Source organism: Acartia tonsa, chromosome 7 (genome assembly GCF_053477335.1).
Source record: "Acartia tonsa isolate MP-2025a chromosome 7, ASM5347733v1, whole genome shotgun sequence".
In the NCBI taxonomy this organism is placed as follows: domain Eukaryota; kingdom Metazoa; phylum Arthropoda; class Copepoda; order Calanoida; family Acartiidae; genus Acartia; species Acartia tonsa.
The window spans coordinates 41,243,950-41,271,550 of record NC_137266.1 but is presented as its reverse complement, the minus strand read 5'-3'; the positions used below and the strand labels follow the sequence as shown (position 1 = coordinate 41,271,550).

The window sequence follows — 27,601 nt, the reverse complement described above, 5'->3', positions numbered from 1 at the left end:
GTTGGTTTGGTGTGGCCAAATTCTTGGATAAAACTTTAAACAAAAATTATATAATCGGAAATCGAATGTTCAGTTCGATTTTAAATGATGAGCCTTCGCTCCATCATTTCATGCCTCGAGATGTAAATGATGAATTTAAATATTTTTTTGTGATAATTGCCCCTCTCCTTGCCTGATAATGAAAATTATAATGACTACGTTGTGAATATTTCCGATCTGTAAGCTAATTTCTTAAAAGGTTTAAATGAAGGAGAAGAGGAGGAGCCGTTCAAGGGGAAACAAACAAAGGGGGTGAGAACTAACGGAAAAAGGGAAAGAACCGTAAAACCTAAAACAAACAGATGTGCCGTAATTTTTTATTTTTTTATTGCTTAAAATTTGTAAATTATTATAAATAATAATTGAAAGTGTGATTAGAAGCCGTGTTTTAGATATTCATACGCTCTGAACAAGAAGAGGAAGGGAAATGCAGAAATATAGCACAAAACCACCCCCAAGACATTTTAAAAATGGGGGGAAAGATATGTTCAATGGTAATCGAAATTTTAACAGACAGAAAAAATATTAAAACTTTAAAAGAAAAAAATTTGTCACAAAATGTACTTTAAATTCTTGTAATTGAAAAAAATATTGTAAAAATTTTCTTTTAAATATGCGGCACCGCTGTAGCACAGTATGATGGCCCGGGAATGCTGGAACCGGTTTTAGCCAACATGGCGTCCCTCCCTCCCTCACCCCTCCACCCACCCCACACCAGTCAGTGTGTGTGCGTGTGTGTGTGTGTGAAATTCATCCAAAAAGAACTATTTTTTGCAACTTGTTGTTTTGCATGAAATAACGGGCCTAGAACACGATATGCCTAAAAAGAGGTTAATATGGAATGATTATGAATGCTTTGTGGTGATTTTGTGAAATTTTTAGCCATATTTGGGCGGTGAATCGTGAGAAAATCATTTGTTTGTAAAACTCAAGAATTTTACTCGAGTGATACAAAATGTGGAATTATCTTATTTCTATAATAAAAAGTGATTTTCCTCAAAAAATATCGTGAAAACGACTCAATTCATGCTATAGTAGCTACTTTTATACAGTGAATCAACCTTACAGTGAAAAAATGGCTAAATATAGGCTTTTTATGACTAATGAGATTTTTTACAAAGTTTGAGTCATTAAAATTATATCATAGTTATTTTATGGATAATGACTATTTTATAAGGATTTAAATGCATAATTTTATATTATTTTATACATATTTATGGCTATTAAACAGATTATATCCATCATTTGTGATGATATATTCTTAAAATAATTATTTTCCACCAGTTTACTTTTGAAAACTTTGGCGTGTAGAATGTCTACTTTCCCTCTTTCCACCTCCTATTTGTTTTCACGCTCCCCCTGTAAATCACTGTGCACGCCACTGGTTGAAAGTCTAATCTTAATAAATATTTATGAAAATTTCAGATTTCAAGTAAACGGCTAGGTCTCGGTACTATATAGTTACCAAAAGCCAAACCTTGCTACAAACAAACCCAAAACCATCTTGCACCCAGACATATCAACACTATTCTAATTTATTTGGGACAGTGAAGGTAATATTGTGTAATATAGAGTAATAAGTTTGTTATTTTTTTTTGTCTGAGACTAGTTTTTGCACAATAGTTGTTTGAGTCTCCTTTGAAGGAAAGCTTTAAAACAGGTTTAGGGTTGGTTTTAATCTATTTAATCTTCAGATTTAATTCGTTTGTTCTATGCACACTTGATCTAACTCTCATGCATTACAGCATGCATTTGATAGATGGTTAGCAAGCAATAGGTTAATTCACTAGTTGCCTAAAATGTATTACAGTAGGGTTGTTCCCCCCCCCCCCCCCCAATGCCTATGGTAAATGGTACAATACCTTTTAAGTGATATTAAATGTATTCAAAGTACATAGTACAAGTAATAAACAGTATTTGATAATTAAAATATTAATGAATGATATATTTTCAGATATGATTGCTCAGACAAACACCAACATTTCAGTCTGAGTCCATTGGAGCGCCCGGGGGTTGTTACCATGTCGTCTCAACCCCCTGCGGGGTCCCCCGGTGTGGGGGGACAACACCCAAGGCTTGAGGCGCCCGTAAAACCGGTCAACGGCATCGCCCAGCCGCCGTTTGTTCCGCCCCCAGAACGGCCGGGCAGAATGACGAACAAGCTTTTGATAATGAAGAGACAGATAGTTCCGGTATGTACCCTAGAGAAGGGATTGATAGCGAAACATTTCAACAAATCTTTTTTCCTATATAATTTTTAATATCAAATTGCAAATCTATAGGTAATATCTTCCTAACCCGTTACGACGTAACATATATTACTATTTTAAGTGATCCTTTTATTAAGCATTTATTTACTGAATCTTCCCTATAGTGTAGTGATATTTAAATGTATTGAATTATATTGTGAAAAGGGGGGGTGGGGGTTAATTCAACCATCTCGTAATCAATGTATAAATGGCACTTAGAACTCGAATTTCGATCTGAAATTTTGCATGAGTAATCCTTGGTAGGTCTATTTTCCCTAAATCGAACAAAAAGTTGAAAAAGTAACAGCTAACGGCTCAGCCGTTTAGCCGTTTTTTGGCTATTTTTAGGGCAAATCTGTCAAAAATTACGTAGAAATCAACATTTTAAAACATATTTTTGCTTTAAATCATGTGAAATGATACAAAAAATATTTTTTTAGATTTCTAGTACTAGCAACTACCGGCTAGAATCGTTTAAAAACTTTTTGGATCGGAAAAGAGCATTATGTGGAGAGAGGTTTCGTGATTTATTTCCATAGAAAATAGCCAAAAATTACTATGCGGCTGAGCTGCCAGCCGTTAGCCGTTACTTTTCCAACTTTTTGTTCGATTTAGGGAAAATAGACCTACCAAGGATTACTCATGCAACATTTTATATCGAAATTCGAATTCTAAGTGCCATTTATACATTGATTACGAGATGGTTGCATTAAAACCCCCCCCCTTTCATTTTAATAAATGATATGATAAAGTGAAGAGGTTATGATATGAGAAAAAATAAGAATTGATGAGTACCTACGGACTTTTATTATAGTTTTCATCGAGCCACACACTTTTTCATTATTGGCTCCGGTTTCTGTACCAGCTTTCAGATTAGAGTAAAGGGAATTTCTTTATAGATTGTTATTGCTCAAGAATAGTGATTTATTACATTGAATACCCTTAAGGAACCAATAATACAATGATAGGACAATGGACGATCAAATAATCCTTCTCTCTTTATGAACTTGAAAACAGTGTCTATGGTAGCTTATAAACATAAACCGGTCTTCTGATTATAACGAGTGATATTTGGGATTATCTTTAAATGTTTTTATTTTTATTTAGACTATTTGGAAGCACAAACATGCCTGGCCGTTCTATAAACCCGTTGACACAATTGAACTAAACATTCCAGGTTTTTATTACTATTATCCTATTATCTTAAAGATAAAGATATGTTTTCTGTATGTTAAAATCTCGTTAACCTCTGTCCCGATTAAGGTCTTTTTAGCTGATCTTTACATAGATTTTGGTTTGGTTTTAGGCTGTTTATTTGACCTCTCTTTATATGCCTAATACAGAACCAGTTGATGCTGTCATAAATTAAGAAAAGGAGATCTTCTTAAAGGATTATCTTCCTCGGAAAAAAATCCATTCATATTGTTTGTTCTATAAAACATAATACAAACCATTTATTTCCATTTTTTATTCAATTAGGTAGTAATTTTATTTTTATTTGTTTAGATTATTTCAAAATAGTGAAACACCCCATGGACCTTGGTACTATTAAAAAACGATTAGGTAATAGTTTATGTTTGTGTTAGCAGCGAAGCTACTCTGTAACTCGTCTCTTGGTACACTTTTTGTACGAACAGGAAAAGTAACGGTTGACATAGGGAGACTGTTTCAAATAAGCGTAAGTAAGACTGTCATGTCCGCTTGTTTTGAGGATTTATTCGACATAGTTCTTACTGAAAAAGGATTTAATCGTTGTGTTGGTGTTAAATTAACGTTACATAATCATAATTAGATGTGAATTGAATTAGATAACAGTATCAAAAATACAATTTAGTTCATCATGCAACTTTTTGAATAATATCAAAAATATGCTTGTTATACTTAAATATGATGCAATTCAGATAAAATATGTGCTAGCACTTTAAAACACATGTGTTAACAAAATATTTGACCTAATGTGTTTACGTGTAGTTATTATGAATCATTTAGATTTTAAGATAACACTTTTACACAATTAAAGTTATATTTATTATCAACATGTGTTTTGATTTTGCTTACTACAATAATATTTATCGTTTCCGCAGTTTTCCAAAGATAGGAAAATGGATTTTAAATCAAGATCTAAGTTTATTTATTTTAGACAATAACTACTATATGAGTGCGGATGAAGCCATCAATGATTTTGATCAGATGATCAAAAACTGTCTACTTTACAACAAACCAGGTAGGTTTGATCAGTTTGTCCCTCGTTTCATTGAAATTTGGCTACTGTCAGGCATATTGTGAATTTGTTGCTATGAACCATTTGACCCCGCTTGCTTATAATAGAAAGAAAATTGTGTAGGCATATTTTTAAAAAATTAATATGAAATTGTTATTGGTATTATATCCGTTATTGATAGAGTATCGTTCCTAACTGTGTCATAATTAGAGATGTTTATATAAACTTTACATACATATACAAAATAGTATTATACTTCATAGCAATGCAGGGTTATGACACCTCTTTTATAGGCCCCACAGTGGTTTCGCTACTCTTCCCCCTTATATTCATCTTATAAAAAAGTGTGGGAGGGGGGGGGGGGCAGTCCTCGATGAACACTTTAAAGGAAAGCACCAAAAACAAAATCTAATGTAGTCTTTTTTATAATAGGTGAAGACATTGTAACGATGGCAAATCTGATTCATAAAGAGTTTACCAAGTTGTGCAAAGCTAAACTTACAGGAAAACCATAATTTTGATTTTTTTTAAAGTTTAATTTTGAATAAGAGTTGTGTTACAATTGTCCGTGAACACGATAATAAAATTGTTTTGTTTCATTGCTTTTTATAGTGAAATTAGGAATTATAAACTAAATTATGATTTAAAAAACAGGCGACGAATTTGTTCCATCTCAAGAAAACAAGGGCATAAAACGGCCAGCAGAAGGTGGCGCTGGTTCTCCGCCGCCCGCTAAGCAGCCCAACCTGAATAAACCGCCGGTCCGGCGGGAAAGTTCCGCCTCGTCCAGCCGCAAGTCCGAGGAGCCGCGAACTGTGAGCAGCAAAACTTCTGAGCCTCTACGACAATGCAATGACGTGTTGAAGGTATCTAAATAGTTACCTAGTTAATTTTCTTGTTAGTGTGGGATTCTCATACTGAAAGTTTATTGGAACAACAAATATTCATCAAAATTTAGGTGCTTATCTTGATTAACAACTGATAAATTCAGATCACGTTTTCCCACTGTGTTTCTTACAGACAGACGAACATTTCTTTACAATTAAGTGTATGGGTGACAATAATATATTTAATTTCAGGAAATGTATACAAAGAAACATTCTGGATATGCGTGGCCATTCTATAAACCTGTAGATACGGAAAAACTTGGCTTACACGACTACCATAAAATTATCAAAGTAAGATGGTTCTATTCGATTATACCGAACTAGCGACTGTTTCCATAGCATCTATGGGACCTATACCCAAAGGGTACAGGAGAAAATATAGACTAAAACCTGTGTGCAGCAACTTTTTGATGTTTCTCAAACATGGGGAAATCTATTAGTTCAGCGGTTAGAAAGGACAGTTAAAATACAAACAAAACTACGTTGGATGGATATATGGAGGTTGTTCTTACAAAAAAAAAAATCTTTTCTTAGAGAAGTCATGGTTCTATAAATGTGTCGTGTAATTCTTTATTTAATATATACACAAATTCATCTAATGCTTCAAAAAGTTTATTTAAAATCCTGTTTAGAAGCCAATGGATATGGGTACTGTAAAAAGAAAGCTAGATAACCAAGAATACAGAACTATCGGAGAATTTAAGGAAAACAACTGTTATCATTTGATACATAAAAAAAATAAGGATGACAACATCTATATGATGAAAATCATGGATAAACAAAGTGAGTTATAAAGAAGATGTTAAGAAAAAAGACAGAATTTGTGATAATCTTATAGAAAAAATCAAGAAACCTTTTTTAAAATGGATATTTGGTTTTTGTAGCTTGACGGGCAGACTGTAAAGAGAATGCTCTTTGGCATTTACACACAAAAAAAATCAGCAGTATATATTAAGGGAGGGGGAAGTTTGTACACTTATAGGAAATGAAAATTCAGTATCAAATTTTGCCCTGGCCGTTTGAGCTTGTTTTTATAGTTATCAACCTAATTCTTTTTGTCCGTCATGGTTAAAATAGTATTTTTTCAGCTGGTAAAAAGATTTCATGAATTGAATAGTCCATATCATCTTTCCCTTTTCTTTATATGACCACTGACCATCTGCTCGATATCTGACTTTGTCCGTTATTTCATTTAGGATTTCTTTTGGCTTTGCTAATTAAATATGGATGTTGTCATCCTTGTTTTTCCAGTATCGCTTCGAAATCGATTAATATCCGGTGTATTAAAACCGGTTCTCAGCCATATTGAAAAATTAAGTAATAAGTAAGGCATCGTATTATATCCAGTTTTCTAGGGCATCTCGGGCCAAAAAAAAACTTAAAATCTAATAAGGGGGGGGGGGGGAGTTTGTACAGTTATAGGAAATGAAAATTCAGTGTCAAATTTTGGCCTAGCCGTTTGGGCGCTTTTTTGGTAAAATAACCCCCCCAAATACAAAATTTATAAGTGTTGAGATTACAAGCCCCAAGAAGTAAAGTGCAAAAATGAAATATAGGGTAGCTAATCAACTCAACTCATTTATGTAATAAAAGGTTCCATTAAAAAAATTAGCTCGATATCTTTAAAAAATAAGCTCAGAACTCAATTTTTTTTTTTTGGAGGGGGGTCTTTTGCCACTCTAGCCCCTAGTAGGAAAGTCCCAAAATTCAATTTTCAAAGTTTTACAGGTAGAGTAGATCCTATTATATAAGAGAGTTTACAAAAAGAATTAGATTGATAACTATAAAAACAAGCCCAAACGGCCAGGGCAAAATTTGATACTGAATTTTAATTTCCTATAAGTGTACAAACTTCCCCCTCCCTTTAGCAGACCTCCGTAGCGTTACGGATGGACGGTCAGACAAAATCAATTATATAGTAGCTCAGCCACACACAAAAAAAAACAATGACGGCAGTTTCATACATCATATTTATTCTTCCACTATTTGAGTCATAGCTAAACCTGCTTTGTTGAGCAACCATGCCAAAGTATAAGGGAAAACCTAATGGCCTTCTTGATATGCTAGCATGGAGGGGACGATGGACTGTAAATTATAGAAGTAACCCAAGCTTGCTCAAAACACTTGCTACTTCGACTGAACTTTTTTCAGTTGGTTCTATTTATCGTCTATTGTCTTATGCCTGTTGATCCTTGAATTCTACGTATTGTAGTCATTAATAGTCAGGTTTGGTCGTATTCCATAAAAAAATACGTTTTAGTGTAATGATAACAGTTTTAACAACCGATTAGGTGGACGTAGGCTTAATATTCCAGAACTGTCGGCAGTACAACCCACCTGAACACGACGTTGTCTCAATGGCCAACAAACTGGAGGCCGTTTTCATTGAGCAGAGCCGACATGTAAGCTTTTTTTTTATTTGAGAATGTAAATTAATGCCCTAGCTAAAACAAGAAAAAAAGATTAGTTTTACAATCGTTATATTATATGTATTGTTTGTGTTTTGAGTAGTAATATCATATAAACTAGCAGCTACGCCCCTTGAGGCATTTGAGGTGGAAGGGGATTGAATTCGGCCCCCTCCCTCCTCCATTTTTTATTTTAGTTTCAAAAAGAAAAAGTAAAGTAAATATATTTTTTGATTTGGGGAAGGGGGCGGTCAATTTTTAATGGGAGGGTGAAGATACCCTCCCCGAAAATAGTTAAAAACCATCCCTGGACCTATAAGATGTTATACTGTGAATGAAAACCATATCGGTTCTGCAGTTAAAAACTAGATCTTGCAAAAAAAATAATATAGGAGCTTGATTGTCCAAATTGACCTAAAAACAGATAGTCAATTTATGAAAGTAACTTAGTATGTACGAACTATTTGTTATATATGGTAGCTTCGGGTCTAAAGTGGAAAAAAATCTTGCATTTTTCAATGAAATACTTATTTGTTTTTAGTTGAGGGACCACGAACTTCTTTATCCTGGTGACAACAGTGCAGCTTCTCGGCTAATGGTAAGCTCTACATTAATATTTCTGGCTGTGTTCAAAGAGTTGCTGGCATAGTTGGGTTAAAGGATTGAATCTTGGTCAAAACTTAAACAAAATAATCAGACGAAACTCGATACTCATAATCATGCAAAGTTAAGGCTTACAGAGCACGTCAGTGTAATCAAAGGGTTGTCTGTCTGAAATTCACAAGTGACACTGGGATAAAGGTCAAAGATACATCTTTTTTTATATATATATACAGCTCCTTAGTCTTGGGTTTTAGATGTTTTTTTTCTGTGACTCAATATTGAAATTTTCAGGGACTTGATTCTGGGTCTGATTCTGATGGCCAGAACACTGACTATAACAAGAAACTTAGAATAGTCCAGGTAAATAAGCTTAATATTTGTTAAGATCTCTTAAATGGCCGGACATATAGTATAGAAGAAAGCTTTGTAATGGGCTTAGTAGGGTTTATAGTTTCTGTAATGTCAAGTTAAAGTTTTAAAAAGTTATTTATGAAGTAATAAGGATTTTTCTTAGGTAAATCATACGTTTCAATAATTTCTGAACTGATTGAGTTCTCAATTTAGTGAAGCTTCACATAGGTCCTGGGATGGTTTAAGACTGTTTTATCTTCATATTAAACCCAGGAATCATTTTAGGCTATTTTTCTGCCCCCTATCTTACCCCTAGGAAACGGCCGGATTTATTTAACTTTTTTTTAAGGAGCAAATCCGCCAGATGAAGCAGCAAATCGACATCCTTCTGACCGAATGTGCACAACGGCGTAAAGAGCGGGGCGCGCCGCCACCGACTGCCAAAAAACGGCCACTGCCTGTTACGCCGGCTGCCGCCACCCCAGCAGGAATGGCGGGACCTGCCGCCGTTGGATCGCGGCCAACAACACCGATGGAAACGCCAAAAGGACGTGGTCGAGGCAGGGGCACACCGAAAGTTCCTGCCGGCGGTGGATCAGCTGTGAACCGGCCGAAAAAGACGCCGGCCGGACCTGTGGGACGGGGCCGACCACCTCCTGTACCAGGTCAGTTAAAATCAGGGAGGAAGGAAACATTGGGTTGTTTATTATTTACACGAGTCCCCAAAGTTTTAAAATATGGAACTGTGAAGAAACGGCGGCGCAACCGCCGTTTCCCGCCGAAATTTTTTTTGCCTTTTCTCGGCGGTTTTCGGCGGTTGCGACGCCGTTTCTTCACAGTTCCATATTGTACCCATATAAAGCAACTGCCATGCAAAATGTCAGACCTGTAACTCTTTTTTTAGTTGAGTTCTTTTGACTTTTAGTTTTGGTTTCAAAAAGTGTCACTTTCGCCCCCCCCCCCCCCCCCCCTTTTAATTGGTTGGTTCATTAAATTAAGCATTCAAACGTTTTAACCACCAATTGTGATTTGTGTATCATCATCGGGGATTTTCATTTTATTAACAAAAAACATTAAAAAAATTGCTAGGAAAATATGTAAGAGGCAGGGATCTGATGGATTAGGCAATGATTGATGAATTGATGTACTGTCATCCCTTGTGATGATAAACCAAATAATCCCTTTATTTCGATTGAAAGTGTTGGTTAAAAGTCTGAACATAGGGTTTTGGAAGCAACCAAATAAAATGCAATTAAAGGACTCGAAAGTTTTCGTGCCACTGAATAAGACAACTTTTTGTAAAACTTTGGGTACTAGAGTGTGGATGTGTTTTTTGGTTCTGCGAATTTTTACAATATTATCATTATCTATTCTTATAGGGAAAATTTTATTCAGTCTTCCAGCAATTTTTCAAAGCTAATTAAATAATATTTTATTATTAGAATGTATGACTAAAACTTAATGTTTTTTTTTCAATGGTGTCCAAACTTTTATGTTTTTATTATGAACATTTTTTTCAGGTGAGGAGGGATCAAGTCTTGAGTATCAGAGCGACGAGGAAGACACCGCGGTTCCCATGTCCTATGACGAGAAGCGTCAACTTAGTCTTGATATCAACACTCTGCCAGGAGATAAAATAGGCAGGGTCGTTCATATCATTCAGGTATGCAACACAGCCCAGGGAGGGAGGGGTCAATGGGATGTTGATTAAAGGGGGGGGTTTTTAATGCAACCATCTCGTAATCAGTGATTAAATGGCACTTAGAATTCGAATTTTGATCTGAAATTTTGCATGAATAATCCTTGGTAGGTCTATTTTCCCTAAATCGAACAAAAAAATGGAAAAGTAGCGGCTGGCGGTTGGCAGCTCAGCCGTTTAGCCGTTTTTTGCCTATTTTCAGGGCAAATTCATCATTAATTACGTAGGAATCAACTTTTAAAAACTTATTTTTGGTTTAATTCATGGTGAATGATAGCAATAACCATTTTTTAAATTTCTAGTACCAGCTGCTAAACGGCTAGAACCGGCTGAAAACGGCTGGGAGCTGCCAAGAGTATGAAGGGTAGATATGGCTTGTGACGTGTCTATGGGTAGGTTTTTATGGCTGCTGAGCTCAAAAATACTTCCAAAAATAGTGGCCGCCCATCCATATGGCAGCTGGGTAACAGCTGCAGCTCAGCTGGGAGCGGCCAAGAGTATAATGAGTATATAGGGCTTGTGACGTGTCTAGGGGTAGGTTTTTATGGGTGCCAAGCTCAAAAATACTACCAAAAATAGTGGCGGCCCATCCATATGGCAGCTGGGTAACAGCTGCAGGTCAGCTGGGAGCGGCCAAGAGTAGAATGAGTAGATAGGGCTTGTGATGTGTCTAGAGGTAGGTTTTTATGCTACCTAAAAACTTATTTTTGGTTTAATTCATGGTAAATGATAGCAATAAACATTTTTAAAATTTCTAGTACCAGCTGCAAAACAGCTAGAACCGGCTGAAAACGGCTGGGAGCTGGAGTATGAAGGGTAGATATGGCTTATGACGTGTCTAGGGGTAGGTTTTTATGGCTGCTGAGCTCAAAAATACTTCCAAAAATAGTGGCGGCTCATCCATATGGCAGCTGGGTAACAGCTGCAATTCAGCTGGGAGCGGCCAAGAGTAGAATGAGTAGATAGGGCTTGTGACGTGTCTAGGGGTAGTTTTTTATGAATGCTGAGCTCAAAATTACTACCAAAAATAGTGGTGGTCCATCCATATGGTTGCTGGGTAACTGGGGTAGGTTTTTATGGCTGCTGAGCTCAAAAATACTTCCAAAAATAGTGGCGGCTCATCCATATGGCAGCTGGGTAACAGCTGCAGCTCAACTGGGAGCAGACAAGAGTAGAATGAGTACATAGGGCTTGTGACATGTCTAGGGTTAGGTTTTTATGGGTGCTGAGCTCAAAAATGCTACCTAAAATAGTTGCGGCCCATCCATATGGCAGCTGGGTAACAGCGGCAGTTCAGCTGGGAGACCATGAGTAAAATGAGTACATAGGGCTTGTGACGTGTCTAGAGGTAGGTTTTTATGGCTGCTGAGCTCAAAAATATTTCCAAAAATAGTGGCGGCTCATCCATATGGCAGCTGGGTAACAGCTGCAATTCAGCTGGGAGCGGCCAAGAGTAGAATGAGTAGATAGGGCTTGTGACGTGTCTAGGGGTAGTTTTTTATGAATGCTGAGCTCAAAATTACTACCAAAAATAGTGGTGGTCCATCCATATGGTTGCTGGGTAACAGGGGTAGGTCTGAGCTCAAAAATACTACCAAAAATGGTGGCGGCCCATCCATATTGCAGCTTGGTGGTAACAGCTGCAACTCAGCTGGGAGCAGCCAAGAGTAAAATGAGGACATAGGGCTTGTGACGTGTGAAGAATATCAAAAAATATAAGTATTATTATTTTAGTAGAATTAAACTTCTCCTAATTAACATTATAACTTTATTTCATGGACATATTACTAGTAACACTTTTTAAATTCTGAAAACAGTTATCAACAGCCAAAAGTATATGTTGTATGTAGATATAGCATGTGACATTTCTAGGGGTAGGTTTTTAACTTTTTATGGGGGTGTTGAGCTCTAAAATACTACCAATAATAGTGGGGGCCCATCCATATGGCCGCTGGGTAACAGCTACAGCTGAGCAGCAGCCGTTACCCTGATGCCATATGGATGGGCCTTACTATTTTTGGGGAGTATTAATAAGCTTGACACCTATAAAAATTTACCCCACACATCACAAGCTACCTATGTCTTAAACTTTTACTTTTATTTGTTGATAACTGTTCTTAGCCAATTTCAGCTGTTTAACAACTAAATCAATACTGAAATATTCAATATTTGGTTATCCTTTAATAGTCCCAAAAATTGCTAACAGCTAAGTCTTAAACAACGGTTTACTGCACAGCTGCAGCTGTTACCCAGCAACCATACCTATGGATGGGCCACCACTATTTTTGGTAGTTTTTTTTTAGCTTAGCACCCATTAAAACCTCCCCCTTGACACGTCACAAGCCCTATGTACTCATTTTATTCTTGGCTGCTCCCAGCTGAGCTGCAGCTGTTACCAAGCTGCAATATGGATTATGGATGGGCCGCCACTATTTTTGATAGTATTTTTGAGCCCAGACATACCCCTGTTACCTAGCAACCATATGGATAGACCACCACTATTTTTGGTAGTAATTTTGAGCTCAGCATTCATAAAAACCTACCCAGACACATCACAAGCCCTATCTATTCATTCTACCTTTGGCCACTCCCAGCTGAGCTGCAGCTGTTACCCGGCTGCCATATGGATGGGCCTCCACTATTTTTGGTAGTTTTTTTTTTAGCTTAGCACCCATAAAAACCTACCCATAGACACCTCACAATCCCTATCTATTCTTTCTACTCTTGGCTGCTTCCAGCTGCCATTTGGATGGGCCGTTACTATTTTTGGTAGTATTTTTGAGCTTAGCACCCATAAAAACCTACCCCTAGACACGTCACAAGCCCTATCTACTTATTCTACTCTTGGCCGCTCGCAGCTGAGCTGCAGCTGTTACCCAGCTGCCATATGGATGGGCCGCCACTATTTTTGGTAGTATTTTTGAGCTCAGCACCCTTAAATACCTACCCCTAGACACGTCACAAGCCCTATCTACTCATTCTACTCTTGGCCGCTCCCAGCTGAATTGCAGCTGTTACCCAGCTGCCATATGGATAGGCCGCCACTATTTTTGGTAGTATTTTTGAGCTCAGCAGCCATAAAAACCTACCCCTAGATACGTCACAACCCATATCTACCCTTCATACTCTTGGTAGCTCCTAGCCGTTTTCAGCCGGTTCTAGCCGTTTAGCAGCTGGTACTAGAAATTTAAAAAATGGTTATTGCTATCATTACCATGAATTAAACCCAAAATATGTTTTTAAAAGTTGATTCCTACGTAATTAATGATGAATTTGCCCTGAAAATAGGCAAAAAACGGCTAAACGGCTGAGCTGCCAGCCGCCAGCCGTTACTTTTCCAACTTTTTGTTCGATTTAGGGAAAATAGACCTACCAAGGATTACTCATGCAAAATTTCAGATCGAAATTCGAATTCTAAGTGCCATTTAATCACTGATTACGAGATGGTTGCATTAAAAACCCCCCCCTTAGTCTCCAAAGTTTTATAATAACGTTTTCTTATTAGTTGGCTTCACGACTCTAGAGACTTTTATTGAAGTTTGATTTGTTACTATATTTGGTTTTGATTATAAGAGGAAGATTTATAAAAAAAAAATATCTGTTATGGGCATATCTCTCCAACGAATTGTAAAAATTTTTAATCTATTTCTAATACCACATCTTATTAATATTATAATGTTTATTTCAGACTAGAGAACCTAGCTTACAGTGTCTTAACCCTGACGAAATCGAAATCGATTTTGAAACCCTGAAGGCTTCCACATTGAGAGAACTAGAAAAATACGTACAGGGCTGTCTGAAGAAGTCCAACAAGCCGGCAACGGATGGCGGTGCTAAGAAGCAGAGCAAAGAGCAGCTTGACCGCAAAGCATCCGAGCTGAAAAAGCGGCTGGACGAAGTGAATACCACCCTTGGTGGCGGTATCCCCACGCCGGCCGCCGCCAAAAACCAGCCGCAAAACAGCGGTCAGACCAACCCGGCCAACACACCTGCCCCTAATGTGCCGACTGCCGGCAATACCAATAATCCTGCCCAAAATGCGAACGCCGCAACCACGCCGAAATCGCGGCAAAGCGGCGGCGGTTCGTCGAAAGCCAAAAAGGACCTTATGGGCGGCGGTGACCTGAATATTTCTAGTGAAAAGGGCAGTGACAGCGACTCTAGCTCCAGCAGCGACTCGGAGTCCAGTGATTCAAGTGACAGCAGCGGGGAGGAGGATAACGCCACCCCGCCGGCTAGAAAACCTGGCCCGCCCAGCGCCCAACAGCCTATTTCCACGCAGCAGGCAAAGAAAACTATAGATATAAAATAAAACTTCAATTAATCAAAAGGTTGATATTCTATTATTAACTAAAAGTATACATTAGCTTCATTATGTTACATTTGGATTTTTTCAAATTCGGTTTTTTTATTATTTTATTTTTTAGTTTTGGCTAAGAATATCATAATTTAAGTTTTAATTATACAATGTACTGTACATATCCCTTTATCTATGGTTTTCTATTTACTGAAGGGCACACAAAATCAGCAACAACAGCAGAAACCAAAATCCACATCTGCCCCAACACATCATAGCACACCTTTAACTTCAGGTATAAATTACCCAGTTTTGGATAGAAAAGTACTATTCATAATTAATCTTTTAACTCGCGACTGTATAAGCGCCCGCAAGTTAGAAGATTTCTTATCTCTGCCTACCATCGCTTCATAACTTAAGACTTAAGAAATAGTTCCTTCCGTTGCTATGTTTGATGCGAGACATACATTATAGTAGGAGAAAAGCATTTCCCCAAAACTATGGATGGCAATCCGTCAAATTTTTGGACCGGATTCGGATTCTTACAAGAATCCGTCCAAAAAATTGCGGATTCCGGATTCTTATTTTTGGCGGATTCCGGATTCTAGCAATATTTTAAAAGGCTTTTCTTAAAAATTTAAAAATTTAAGTGCTACATATCATGTCCTAAAAATTAATGTTCTTGGTGTTCTCTATAATTCACTTCCAAGAATCGAACCAGATTTTAAAAGATATTATATATAATGATGATAATCTTTGCCTTTAAAAAGGGGGAGTTGAAGACGCTAATTTTAGCCTACCAATTAAGAATCCGAATCCGCTATTAAAAAACGGATTCCGGATTCGGATTCCAAAATTGGCCAAAAATTGGTCGGATTTCGGATACGGATTGCCAACCCTACCCAAAACAGGCTCACAACAGTAGTAAGCGTGCAATCAAATCAATGGCACATAATTAGAGATGTACCAAAATAAGATCTTTTGATGTATCCATTCATTTATAGGGTTGGTATCCAAGGCTATATAAGCATAATTTCTATATTAAGGGGGGGGGGGTTTAATGCAACCATCTCGTAATCAATGTATAAATGGCACTTAGAATTCGAATTTCGATCTAAAATTCTGCATGAGTAATCCTTGGTAGGTCTATTTTTCCTAAATCGAACAAAAAAGTTGAAAAAGTAACGGCTAACGGCTCAGCCGTTTTTTGGCTATTTTTAGGGCAAATCTGTCAAAAATTACGTAGGAATCAACTTTTTGAAACATATTTTTGCTTTAAATCATGTGAAATGATACAAAAACAACATTTTTAGATTTCTATTACCAGCAACTACCGGCTAGAACCGTTTGAAAACATTTTGGACCAGAAAATAGTATTATGTGGAGATAGGTTTCGTGATGATTTGCATTGAAAATAGCCAAAAAAAATGGCTAAACTGCTGAGCCGCCAGTTGTTGGCCGTTATTTTTCTAACTTTTTGTTCGATTTAGGGAAAATAGACCTACCAAGGATTACTCATGCAAAATTTCAGATCGAAATTCGAATTCTAAGTGCAATTTATACATTGATTACGAGATGGTTGCATTAAACCCCCCCCCCCCCCCCCCCTTAATATAGAAATTATGCTTATATAGCCTTGGATACCAACCCTATAAATGAATGGATACATCAAAAGATCTTATTTTGGTACATCTCTAATTATGTGCCATTGATTTGATTGCACGCTTACTACTGTTGTGAGCCTGTTTTGGGTAGGGTTGGCAATCCGTATCCGAAATCCGACCAATTTTTGGCCAATTTTGGAATCCGAATCCGGAATCCGTTTTTTAATAGCGGATTCGGATTCTTAATTGGTAGGCTAAAATTAGCGTCTTCAACTCCCCCTTTTTAAAGGCAAAGATTATCATCATTATATATAATATCTTTTAAAATCTCGTTCGATTCTTGGAAGTGAATTATAGAGAACACCAAGAACATTAATTTTTAGGACATGATATGTAGCACTTAAATTTTTAAATTTTTAAGAAAAGCCTTTTAAAATATTGCTAGAATCCGGAATCCGCCAAAAATAAGAATCCGGAATCCGCAATTTTTTGGACGGATTAAAAAACCCCCTCTTACTATCAGGCAAACTAAAATCAGACACACATAATGCTTTTTGTTAAAAAAAAAGGCATAGTCTTTTCCTTCTCCACCAATTCAAAAATGTTTTTATGCTTTCCTTAATATGCATGATTCCAAAGAGACCTTAATAAGATAATAATTTTTTCCTCCTTTTTTTCAGGTTCTATGAGCAATTCTTCTGGACCGCAATCTTCTATCACACCGCTAGCTGCAGCTGCCCAACCGCAAACAACATCATCCATACCTCCTCAACCGCCAAAAGTAACTGCTACAACAGCTGCTAACAGCGGCCATAATCACAACAATACATCATCAATTAACACGACAACTGCTCAATCAAACGCGGTCCAAACATCAAAATCCGCAAATAATCAACATTATAGCGGAAGCAGCCAACAAACTAACGGCCCCCCACTGCATTCTGGAGCTTCTAACACAACAGCGGCCGCCGCAGGTGGCGGTTTAATTCATCCTGCCCTGTCCGCGGACAGCCAACAGCATTATCAGCAGCACTTACAAACGGTTGTGACAACGTCCAACGGCGGCGGTAGTATGCCAATGAACAATAGTAAACATGTGAATATGAACAGCTCAGATAGTGCGGGCGGTATTAAAATAGCTGTGAGAAACGACCTGATGCCTCAAGGCGGTATGCCTCCCCAAACAACTGCCGGCCAGTTGCCGCCTACGGCTACAACAACCGCCTCAAATAGCACTGCGGTGGTTAGTAGTGCGCCCACCTCTGCCGGGGATGTCCCACCGCCAGCTAGGGACTCGGGCGGCCACAGGAGCTCTGCAATGCCAGTGACAGAATCTTTACCTTTACCTGAATCTATTGGATCTTTGTTAGGTAACACATTTTAAACTTTGTTTTGATGACGTACAAACATTTAAAGTAGAACAATACATAGTCTTTAAAATTAGGATAGTTTTTCAGCCTGTAAGATTATTTAATTTCTTCACTAACGGCTGCGCCCCTAGCATCTTGGAGCTCTGTATTCTAAGGGTAGACAACACACGCGGATGATTAGTTATCGAAATCTTGATCAAAGTTATAATTAGCCCACTACATTATTAAATAGGATCAGTTATAAAGCCATTCTCTATGATAACTAAGCGATTTTACTAAATTTACAGAAACACAAAAACAGTATTTCTCTCATGTTATTTATCAAAAATGGCTCATTTACACATAGAACTTTGTTCAGCACTAATAAGTAATAACCCTGTTAACCACCATCCCTTATTTTTAAAATAATGGGGGATGATAAACAGTGTTCAATTGGCACTTAGTAGTTCGTGTAAAATCTGTATTGAAACAAAAAAAATCATAATATTCTATATTTTAGGGTTAGACGAACTAGGACCAGAAGAGAAATCATTAAATAATGGCACACACAATATTGATGTTTTCAAAGGTAAGTTTTGCTGGGATATTAGTGGTAAGGCCACTCCAATATTTGCTTTGTCGGTCCAACATTATTAAGTAAGAATAGTAACTAAAAAAAATCCGTTTGTAATACAGTTTAATTTACAGTTCAGTGCCTCACATGGATAGAAATTCTTTTACAATATATTAATGTGTTTTCAGGGATCTAAAGGGATAAGACAAACGTTAGGACACTTAACTTAATGAACCATCCAATCATAATTCAACAATAGTCCCCATAGTTGTTGAGCCATTGAATAAGAAAACTTTAGGGACTAGCCTAATATCCCCACTCTCTCTAATATTTTTATGTTTGTTGTTCAGGAGCGGGTCTAAGTCAGCTGGACGCCCTTCTGGAGCCAGGTTATAACTCACATCACAACTCACCACCTCAATATAATGATTCACAGGTACGTTGTTAGTTTATTATACAAATATAACGATATGATTTCATATTTGTTTTAATCTGAATCCAAATTAATGTCCAAATTCTATTATATAAAGACTAGAATGAAGTTTTTTTTGTCTAAATCGAGTGAGTTTTACATCTTCACATAGGTCTGGGATGGTTGTAGGCTATTTTATTATCGAGATTTACTTTCCATGGCTTCCACTTCGAATACAGAGCCCCTCGATGCTAGGAGTGCAGACGCTTTTAATGCTATAAAGTAACAAGATAGTCATATGATGCGAAGATTTCTATATATAGGAAATTGCATACATCATTTCTAACTTCGTTTTTTTACAGGTTGATAAATCCTCAAAGGGACCGTTGAAGGGTTGGTCCAGCCTTGCCAGACAGCCGGTTAATCCCGTGACTCCCACCAACCCCGCCATCCCGACAAGCAAATCAAACCGGACGTCTGGTTCGGCGTCGGATACCTTTGCCGCCTTCCAGAAGGCCGCCAAAGAAAAGGAAGCCAGGTATACAGACAAAAATTTCACATGCCTCTAGAGTACTTGAAGGGGGGGGGGGGGAAGTCGACCTTGTACTTTTGATATCCAAATATATAAAGTTGTAAGGTTTTTTTTGTCTGAAGCGCGTAAGATCTTAACTTATTGGCTTCCCTATTTTAGTCAAGCTTTACATTGGCCCCGTTATGGTTTTAGGCTATTTTATTTTCAGATTTAAGTCTTAGAATATTTTTAATCTATTTTTCTAGCACCAATGGATATGGAACCCCTAGATACTAGGAGCGCAGTTGCTAGTATTTCAAAAAGAAAAAGTAAAACAATATTTTATGGAGGGATATTCTTCAAGTGGCGATTTATCTTGGGAGGGTGGAGATATCCTCCCCAAACATATTTGATAAACCCTTTCCTGGACCTTTAAAAGCTTTACATTGAAGAAGAACCATATCGGTTGACGGTTAATCATTTTGAGAGATTCTTCGCTTCACACAGACAGACAGGAAGATATTCTGTTATTTTTATATAAGGTTAAATGTTTACCTTTCAAAATCTTATTAATTTTCTGATTCAGGGAGCAGACATTGCGCGAGCAGCAGAAGTTGAAAGAGAGAGAGAAGGAAAGAGAGGAGAGGGAGCGTCACAGGAATGGATATAAACTAAGTGGATATTGTGACTAGGGATGGCAATCCGTATCCGGAATCCGCCCAATTTTGGATTCCGGATTCTTAATTGGTAGGCTAAAATTAGCGTCTTGAGTTTTTTCTTTTAACTCCTCCTCTTTGAAGGCAAAGATTTTCATCATTATATATAATATCTTTTAAAATCTGGTTCGATTCTCGGAAGTGAATTATAGAGAACACCAAGAACATTGATTTTTAGGACATATGTAGCACTTAATTTTTAAGTTTTTTTAAAAATCCTTTTAAAATATTGCTAGAATCCGGAATCCGAATCCGGAATCCGCCAAAATTAAGAATCCGGAATTCGCAGGAATCCGCCACTTTTTTTGACGGATTCTTTAAGAATCCGGAATCCGAATCCGCCCCGAAAATTCGACGGATTGCCATCACTAATTTTGACAGTGAAATTTTTGTCAATATAGTCATCAAATATTGGTCAATATGTTCCTCAATAGTAAGAGGATGGGATGGGATAAAGTGATAAGGAGGGGATACTGTTATGTTAGCCAGCTGGGAGAAACATTTTATCAGGGTATGCAAGAATCTCTGACCGTATCCATATATTATATATCCATTGTGACAGGCACGAGATGGAGAGACAGAGACAAGAGAAAGAGAGACACAGGGTAGAGATGGAGAAGAGAAAGGAACAGGAGGAAGAAAATGCTTTGGAACAGGTACTAGGATAGCAAGGTAGAAAATTAGATAGCAAGATAGAAATTTTCCTATAAGTATAGCAAGTTTGATATCGCTGAAATCTATAAGTATTATAGCCAGTTTTCTGCATTTAACGTAATGAAATATTCTAGAATTATTTCTACTTTGTTGGACCAGAACGACCTTGTTCCTAAATTTTATCGTCATTTATATTAATCAATTTTGAATTATACATAGCTCATCCCCACCCCATGCATGAGAACAACTGGTCCAAACAACAAGCAATAATTTCTTCATTTTTTAGGCTCGCCGAAGCATGATGTCAACGTCAAACAACACATCAACCGCCAACCCAACCGTATCCAACAGCCAGCAACGGCCGACTGATAGCAGCGGCAGCCGTACGTCCATGAGTTCTGCATCCTCGGCCGTCAGCAGCGGTCAAAGCAGCCGGCCGCCGATGACGGTTGCCCCGCCACGCCCGTCACCAACAGCTGTAAGCGGTGGTGGTTCGTCGGGCAGCGGCAGCTTGGCGGCCATGGCCAATTCTCAAAGTCCAGCGCCTCCAGGTGACAAATTTTTTACATACAAACATTTATTATACTAGTCTCAAAAGTTTTATAAGTAGTGTTTTCTTATTCGTTGGCTCAACAATTTTGGGGACTTGTGATGGATTTTGATTGGTTGGTTCAATAAGTTGATTGTCCAAACGTTTCAACCAATAATCGTAATTTACAGAAAGGGTAATTTTGTGTTCATCATTTGGGGATGTCATCAATTTATTGGCAATTGTCATATCCCTTTAAAATTTGCCCTAAGATTTTTAATATATAATTTGCCTTTAAAGTTGCATGTAGATTTTATTTCACCATTAAACTCACATAAGGTTTAATATTTTTGTATTATCTATCTGTGCAGATATCCATAATCTATCTATTTTAGCTCCTTCCCCTGCCGACCTTGCTAAGCAGGAGCGAGACAGGCTGAGACAACAAGAACAAGAAAGAAGAAGGAGGGAAGCTGAAGTAAGGAATATAATAGTTATTCCACATATTCATCCCAAACCGATTAATAATTTAATATCCGGTGGATTAGAACCATACGAAAAAATTATACCTAGCATCGTATTATATCCAGTTTTCTACGAATATAAAAATGTACAATTATTAGATTTAAATAAGTTTTTTATTGCCCCGAGATGCCGTAAAAAAACTAGAATCCACCGTTTATTAATCGGTTTTGAAGCGATACTGGAAAAAACAAGGATGACATCATCCAAGATTAATTAGCAAAACAATAAGATATCCTGAATGGACTGACCGACAAAGTCAGATATCGAGCAGATGGTCAGTGGTCATATAAAGAAAAGGGAAAGATGATATGGACTATTCAATTCATGAAATCTTTTTACCAGCTGAAAAAATACTATTTTAACCATGACGGACGGACATTCTGAATAAAATTTCAAAATAATTTATCGCAGTTCGAACATAAAACAGAAATACTAATGATATTTTTTTCCTATTTCAGAGAAACCGTATCGACATGAACCGTCAGTCCGACTTAATGGCCGCTTTTGAAGAAAACATTAGCTAACTATTATCCTAAACAACACACATATATACATACATTATTATTATTATTTATTTTTATAAACAAAATTGAAAAAAAATGTAAGAACTTATTCCGCTGTTAGATCCGCTGCGTGACATATATGAATTTTAAGAAGAAAATGTTGTAATGAAATTACTCTGTCTGTGTTGATTGTAACTTAATTCAAAGTTGTATAAAAATTAAACAAAATATGTTATTTAAACCTAATAAATATCTAATATTTTATTAAACTTTTAAGTTTTTCTTTTATTCGTTTAAGATAAGTAGATTTTTTAAGTATCAATAAGACAAAAATGTTTGAGAGATTTTTATGGACAAACATGCTATTAATGTAACTAATATAGGCAAATTATAGATTATTTAAACTTCCAATCCTAACTTTCTTAAATTACGAATTCTAAATACATGAAGTATTTTCAAATTTCGATGTTTTGAGCTTCAAAAGAAATGATGAACTCAAAATGATTAACATTTAGACGATTTTATCGTATCAAAGACAATTTATGCGGATAGTAAAATATAACATTACAAAATTAATTTAGTTTGTTGGCCTCTAGGAGCCAACAAAACGGAAATTAGTTTTGGTTTTTACTATTTAACCGGTTTTAACCCATCGGAAATTATTTGTATTCGAAGCCATTCTGAAAAATTCCTTTATCCGAAAATTTGTGACAGTTTTAGCTGAGTTCGGACAATTGAAAAAATCTCATTTATTATCTGTTTGGGGAAAGAAAGGGTTGTTGCTTAATGTAGTCGAATATTTTGGCTTTTGACGATTATTAATTTCAAAATAAACATTTTTCCATTTCTTTATGAGTGGAAAAAAATATAACATTTTGCAGCCGGGGGAAAAAACTAATCTTGTGCAGAATATACACTCCTGAAGACATCAGACTTTGAGATTTATATAAGAGTAAAAACGAAAAGTTGATTTTATAATACAAAAAAACGAACATGAAATACTGAAACTTGAAATACGTTACAATCAAAATTGACAAAATTAAGAAATATTTCTTTGGGCGTCTTTGTGCTTTAAAGGATACGATTTCAGCAATTTTCATAGCGTATGTTTAAAATTGTATTACGTTCATATGATCAAAAAATATTTCTCAAAATATTCGTTATTTGTAGATTTATCAAATACAAAAAGAATGACATTTATTTATATTAAAAAAATGATCAAATTAACGTAACAAATGAAAAAGTTCTTAAAGTTGCATGATTACCTTCTTTGAGAGGTGTGTACTAAGTTATAGGACCCCACAGAATTTTGCCAAGCCGAAGTTGTAAAACCAGATACTATAATAAAAAAGTCCTAAATTTCGGTTGTTATGCCTTTAGCAAAGCAGTTTTGGCCCAAATTTAAGCAATATTCGATGTCTGGGAATTTTTAAATGTCCTGAGAGATGCCTTTTTTCAGAGCTTTGCTAGAGGCATGAAAATTTGGTAGCATTAATTTTGAGGTCCGGTTTCTGCACTCCAAATTGTTAAACTGTGTGGGCCCCCTCTGTGGTCTATTTTATTGCATATCTTGTTATATGCTTATTTTATTATTGTTATATAAGGCTTTTGCGATAAGCAATAGTCGATATTATTATTTATTATTGTTTCAATTTTCCTGTGTTTTTATGTTATTTTAAGAATTTTTAGTCAGCTATGTTTCTTTTTTTGAAAATGAGAATATTTCATTGATAATGTCAAAAATTATTTGTTTATTTTATTAATTTTAAACTTCTTATGCTTTAAAACAATCAGTATAAATAATTCTAAATATTTGTTGTGATTTTCAAAAAATGTAAATTTAAAAAATTAAAATAAAAAGTGTCTTAACTTAATTTTGTGCAAATAAGATTTGTGTTAAAATAAAGGTAATAAAAAATAATTTTGAGTAAGAATAATTATTATCAATACATTATTATTAAGATTAGAAGAATATTATAAAAATTAAAATCTCTGGATTTTTTGTGTTATGTATTACAAAATAAAAATGGTAATATTTGAGTATTTTGTTTTTAAACCAAGGTTTTTTACAATAAGGGTCAGTCCGTCCATTATGGATAGCTCTGTTCGTTAACTTAAATATGTTAAAATAGTCCTATCGTTCTAAATTTTGTCTGATGATTCCTGCCAAATATTTACGTTGCTACGCTCCTAGCCTCTAAGATATGGGGGTAAGAAAAATAGCCTAAAAACACACAAAGGCATTTATAAAGCTTCTCTGAAAAGTACCGCAATTTATAATAGCCAGCTTTTTCCGAGATCTTTAGCTCCAGACAAAAAAATATCTACTTTATAAAATGTCGATAAGAGGCAGGTATACCTTTTCTTCTTTACCCCCACAGGGTTCATAACTCCTAGTAAAACCCTGTGAACGCAACTGATTACAAAAATTAAGCCAACAAATGAAAGATCGTGTCTATAAGAACTTTTTATATAATACATTGTGGACACTAACAGGCGAAAAATTGTCGTCATAGACATCATTTATTGGTCAGTTCGTTCATCCAGTAGGAGTGGGTGGTTTTTTTATTTTAGCATGTCAAACAGAATCAAAATAATTTACTCCCCCATTTTCCTAAATAAAGTTAGGTAGGCTAACTTTGACAGCCCTTTAAGAGTTTTAATGGATAAATTGTATCAAAATTAGCCGTCAGTGACAGGCCTCCACAAAATTGAACTTTTATATAGAGTAAGCTGCGTTACTAAATTATAATTATATAAAGTTCAAGGACAATTATATCCATAAGTAGCGGTACAGAATTATTGTCGATTTTAAGATCAGAAAAACGCAAACTTGATATTCCTAATACTTTAGGTTTAAAATTAGAATCGTTACATTTTCTTTAATTCTTTTAATTATTATTTTGGTTTTCAAATTGAGAAAGTTCTATTTTTTTTGTTTGTTTTGTTGTAAAATGAATAATAAAGAAATAAAAGAAAAAATGCGACACTACCTAGCGGCAAATTTTATAACTACATATAATACAATTTTGGGTAATTTTTCTGATTTCCAACATATTTTACCTTAATATTGTGTAATACAAGGTGTAAAATATATTTTTTGTCTGACGCTTAAGATTTCGATAACTGCTGATCTAATTTAGTTCTTCTTTGTAGGGAAGCCTCACATAGCTCTTAGAATAGTGTTTTCTGATTTTATTTCACAATCATGCCTTGGGATAATTTTAGGCTAATTTTTACCCTCTTTCACTACAGAGCCTCAGATCCATAGTATAAAGTAGTAAGATTTATTTTGTCTGAGGCTAAAGATCTCAGAAAATGCTGGTTTTATTGGTTGTACTTTTCAGTGAAGCTTTTCACATGTCTTAGGGTGGTTTTAGGTTATGTTTAGTTATATTAATTAAATAAAAATACTGAAACAAGGATGACAACATCCATAAGTAGCGAAGCACAAAAAATCGTCAATTGGAATACGTAGATTTTGAAGATTTTTACTAAAATCAAGAATAGATTTATTGGATAAAATAAACATGAAACCTTGTTTTATTTTGCATGATGACGATGGTCAAAGTAAATTATATTAAAGATGCTCATAACAATGAGAAAAATTATTTTGATACAGATATCCCATAAAAGTTTGAAAATTGCATCAAAATATACAAAGATATGGGGAAATATGTAAAACATAAAAAAATAGCCAAAAACCTGATAAAAGGCAGTCTGGCCGTCATGGTTGTTTTATTAAAACCACAAAAAAATTTATTTTTAAATCCTTAACTTAAAAAAATTGGAAAATCGGACCATATACACTGAAGATATGGAAAAAAGTGTTAAATATATAAAAATAGCCTAAAACCTGCTAAAAAGGCAGTCTGGCCGTCATGGTTATTTTGTTTAAAAGACGGGAAATTTAATTTTGATATCTATAACTGAAAAAATTTTGAAAATCGGACCATAAACACTGAAGATATGGAGAAAAATGTTAAATATATAAAAAAAAACAGCCTAAAACCTGCTAAAAAGGCAGTCTGGCTTTCATGGCTGTTCCTTTAAACGACGGGAAATTTAATTTTAATATCTGTAACTGAAAAAAATTTGAAAATCGGACCATAAACACTGAAGATATGGAGAAAAATGTGAAAAATATAAAAATAGCCTAAAACCTGCTAAAAATCGGTCCGAACGCCAATGATGTTTTATAGTCAATTGTGCTCCTTAATGATGGGAATGTTGTCAAAAAATTTCAGCATTCTATCTTTTATAGGACCTGAGTAAATCCCATTTCCCCCATAGCGTTACGGACTGACGGACTGACTGACGGACTGACTGACGGACTGACGGACGGACAAAGTGAATTATAGAGTAGCTTCGCTACTAAAAAGTAAACAAAACTGAAATAAGATATGGCTGTAGTTTTCAGGCAAGCTTTTCATTTTCATGGTCAGGTTTTAAGAATATTGAATACGTGGATATGTTGAAAGGGAACAATTTGTCGTCAATTTAGGTTGCTGACATGGGTATCAATTATTATTCGGTTCATTCATCCAGTAGGGAGGAGATAGGGGTAGCTTTATTATAGCCAGATAAGAATCACTATATTTTAGATTTAGGGTACATGAAAATCTGTTGCAACATCCAATTAATAATATGTATATATCGATTTGTACATGGAACTGTAAATTTGTCACGGCTACTCTTATTTGTTTGCTTAAACCCTTGGTCATTTGAATAAATATATTAAGTGGTTGATGCAAACTATCAGTACCAAACCCTGGGTCTAATAAAACTGGTTTTAAGCTCAAAATTTTTCATTTTAATATTAGCGGAAAGCTTTCTATAATGAAATGCGATAAATAACGATTTTACATTTTCTAATTAAGAATATAAGGGAATTATATTTTTCTCTACTAGCGGCTGTGTCCCTTTTAACGGGCGGGGACTTTCAGAAAAATAGGCTAAAACCATCTCAAGACTTTAAACTAAAAATAAAATAGCTTTTAACCAAACCAGGACCTATATGAAGCTCATGAAATTGAAAATTTATTCAGTTCTATATAATTTATCATTATCTTCAGCTAGAGACAAAAAAACTTTACTACTTATGTAATAGGTTTTTGAGAATTATCCCCCTTCTATGTTAGAGTCCAAGATCAGATTATGTGATATTTACGCCCCCTTTCATTGTCAGGTATTATTCAACTCCGCCCACTCATTCCCACATTACAGAATACAACCCACCAAATTTTTTAATCACATCCTTAATCCAGAGGGATCTTGAGGGATAAGAAAATGGAGGATAAATTAATATTTGTAACTAATGAGGTTACACAATATTACCCATTCTGTGGATTATAATAAGTGGTTGAAATGTTTGGACACTAAATTTAATAAACGTCTTACAATCAGAAGTCCCATGCCAACGAATGAGAAAGTTTATTATAAAACTTTGGGGACTAGTGTAATAAACAGC

The 27,601-nt window shown here is 35.8% G+C and overlaps 1 protein-coding gene across 3 annotated transcripts; it reads left to right on the top strand.

The window, feature by feature from the left end:
- The first annotated feature begins 1,461 nt into the window (after positions 1 to 1,461).
- LOC145323765 (uncharacterized) lies at positions 1,462 to 24,171 on the top strand. Of its 3 annotated transcripts, XR_013881083.1 has the most exons (26): positions 1,462 to 1,592; positions 1,994 to 2,231; positions 3,396 to 3,465; positions 3,795 to 3,851; positions 4,429 to 4,512; positions 4,942 to 5,014; positions 5,165 to 5,375; positions 5,589 to 5,687; positions 6,029 to 6,101; positions 7,689 to 7,798; positions 8,346 to 8,402; positions 8,699 to 8,767; positions 9,108 to 9,423; positions 10,279 to 10,421; positions 14,146 to 14,742; positions 14,971 to 15,049; positions 17,039 to 17,728; positions 18,228 to 18,296; positions 18,632 to 18,717; positions 19,056 to 19,231; positions 19,791 to 19,863; positions 20,484 to 20,576; positions 20,861 to 21,125; positions 21,499 to 21,581; positions 22,087 to 22,309; positions 23,176 to 24,171. XR_013881083.1 is itself a non-coding variant. In XM_080166290.1 (25 exons), the coding sequence occupies exons 2-25, from the start codon at positions 2,061 to 2,063 to the stop codon at positions 22,150 to 22,152; spliced, it is 3,807 nt and encodes a 1,268-aa protein (XP_080022416.1). In that variant the 5' UTR covers positions 1,462 to 1,592; positions 1,994 to 2,060; the 3' UTR covers positions 22,153 to 23,462. The 3 variants fall into 3 exon arrangements, 2 of the variants coding, with proteins under 2 accessions (XP_080022416.1, XP_080022415.1); XM_080166290.1 differs by having other exon boundaries at positions 6,032 to 6,101; positions 22,087 to 23,462; XM_080166289.1 differs by having other exon boundaries at positions 22,087 to 23,462.
- Positions 24,172 to 27,601: the final 3,430 nt, after the last annotated feature.

Excerpts from the sequence above, each read along its gene's own strand:
- LOC145323765 (XM_080166289.1), top strand. The coding sequence starts at position 2,061 with ATGTCGTCTCAACCCCCTGCGGGGTCCCCCGGTGTGGGGGGACAACAC. Across the intron at positions 5,015-5,164 it reads TGCAAAGCTAAACTTACAGG|CGACGAATTTGTTCCATCTC; the intron begins AAAACCATAATT and ends TTAAAAAACAGG. Across the intron at positions 20,577-20,860 it reads AAGAAAATGCTTTGGAACAG|GCTCGCCGAAGCATGATGTC; the intron begins GTACTAGGATAG and ends TTCATTTTTTAG.